General features: G+C 30.8%; 1 protein-coding gene across 2 annotated transcripts in view; it reads right to left on the bottom strand.

Annotated features, from left to right (window-relative positions):
• Positions 1-391: 391 nt before the first annotated feature.
• The window catches only part of LOC106470388 (fasciclin-2-like), an 82,523-nt gene continuing 80,695 nt past the window's right edge, over positions 392-2,219 (bottom strand). The window contains exons 7-8 of one of the 2 annotated variants that reach the window (XM_022398988.1): positions 1,012-1,240; positions 392-488 (exon numbers count right to left, since the gene is read on the bottom strand). In XM_022398988.1, coding sequence (XP_022254696.1) covers positions 425-488; positions 1,012-1,240 — 293 coding nt within the window. In that variant the 3' untranslated portion in view covers positions 392-424. The remainder of the gene's footprint in view (positions 489-1,011; positions 1,241-2,219) is intronic. The other variant, XM_022398989.1, reaches the window with a different exon arrangement.

Here is a 2,219-nt window from a genome sequence, read left to right on the forward strand (position 1 = left end):
CTTATGCTCTAAAAACAAAACTGAAAACTGTAAATAACATATATTTATATTACAAATTGTAGAGAAAAATGACTGAATATGCCAACAACAAAGTATGACAAATTTCTTAAAATTTGCCTATGAAATGTTTGTTAATATCAGGAAGAATTGAATGATCTAGTCCTAATGTGTGTTGTGATATAATTTAAAATCTGGACTTCTTAATAAGAAAAAGATACTTCTATTATTAACAAAAGCATTTAATTTATACAAAGCATATGATTTTACACATTAAAATGCAAAACTAACAATGAATAATGGAAGTCAGCAAAAAAAAATACTGTTTATGCTATGTATACTATGCAGATTAAAAAAGGGTTAATTTGGTGAAAGTCTGGAAAGCGAAATAATCAGAAATAACTAGTTTCCTTAAAGTTGGGAATCCTTACTCAAATGCTGGATTGTCCACCTCCAATTTTGGTTTTTCTTCATTTTCTTCTTCAATTTTGCTGTGAGACACACAGAAGGCATAAGACAAAACACAATAACAAAAACCACACATTAAATAGTGGCCAACATTTATTAGAGCCACTGAAATCTTGGAGTGGAGAATGATTTTGACAGAATTCCTAAGAGGCACAGATAAAAATGTTTTTAAAATTCTTAGCATAACTATTAATTTTTGATACCAATTTTATTTTGTTTCATACTTTTCACTTTTCTGGTAGATTAGATCTTAAAGCTCACCATTTAAGGGGTTATGCTGTGTGTTTAAAAATGTAACTATGTTGTGGTTACAATATTTTGTATCTGCACTTGATCTGAAGAGGCATGGAAGATAAATGCACACCTGAAGTGTTCTATATGATAATTCTACATCTATAGAAAAACTCTGAAAGGCTTGGAAAACTGTTACAGACACATGTTGTTTCAAGCTTGATAACACCTTTAAAACTACATTTTAATGACTGGTCTCATTTTTGTTCACATTACTATATTTTTTTATAAAGAATGTTTTCTTTCAACACTTACCTTGCCTTACCATCTTCAGCCTTAGCAGCACTTTTATTTTTTTCATTTACTGGCTTTCCACACATATTTCTGAAGAAATAAAAAACACCCCACTGGTATCGGAAGTAAGCAACTAAGTCGATAAGAACACATATCAGGACTATGAGCACAACAACTATGATTATTATAGCGGTAGTAGAGATTCCTGCTTGTTCTGAGATTGCTTCTTGCTCTTCACCACGTCCAATTCCTATTCCATCATAAAAAGTAAAGTAGTTTACTGAAATTATGCTATTTTAAATCTCTTGCATAACACTAGTTCATTATTATCTTATGCTAGCTAATTTTTTTAGCTGTTAAGTTCAAATCCAATTACACTTCCTAGAAGTAATATATTAAAAACATTACTAAAATCAGATAAAAGTAAGTTCTTATGATAAGTCTGTAATGATCAGATACCTGGTGATGAGAATGTGTAAAATGAAAAAAGTCTGAAATATTTCTAGTCAAATGCTGAGCACCTAGCATACTTCCCAACCTCCAAAACAGTTAACAATTAGAAGCTCTCTGGTGTATTCTCTTATATTTTTTCACGTGTTTGACAGATATGATGTCTTTGAAATTTACAGTAAATTATGCAAATTTGTTTAGTTATTTCACAGTTCAATGTGCTTTTTAGTAATTCCATGTGTCAAAATTTTGGATAAACCCCATGAAGCACAGTTTATAAGTTATTTGCATATTGTGCATGAATTTGAGCTCCCCACTTGTAGTTTACTTCCAACAACAAATCAGTCCCACTTAAAATTTTTTTTTCATCCAAACAATTTTTCTAGCCCTAATTTCATCATGCCACTAGATTACCTTGTAATTTTTTAAATTCATTCTATTTTTTAAATAAAACTAAGGTGCAAATTTTCAACAATGTTTTGAATTAAAGATCCACACTAGGGAGATCAGGAAGACAAATTAATTAAATTATGATTAGCCAAAAATTGTGGTACTTATACGTAATTTAATGGGACACAGAGAATACAATGTTGTTGTGCAGAACTGAAAGATGATGACACTCATTTGTGAAAGCATTTTCCTAGACTGAAAATATATTACCGATAGATACTTACCTCCTATAACAAAATAGCTTTTTGACAAGCACTGCCTCTGTCGGCACAACTTTTTTATTGCATGCCACTACCCTTCCACCTCCTGCTTCTACGTATCTCAATGAA

This window comes from Limulus polyphemus, unplaced genomic scaffold (assembly GCF_000517525.1).
Source record: "Limulus polyphemus unplaced genomic scaffold, Limulus_polyphemus-2.1.2 Scaffold3977, whole genome shotgun sequence".
Classification (NCBI taxonomy): domain Eukaryota; kingdom Metazoa; phylum Arthropoda; class Merostomata; order Xiphosura; family Limulidae; genus Limulus; species Limulus polyphemus.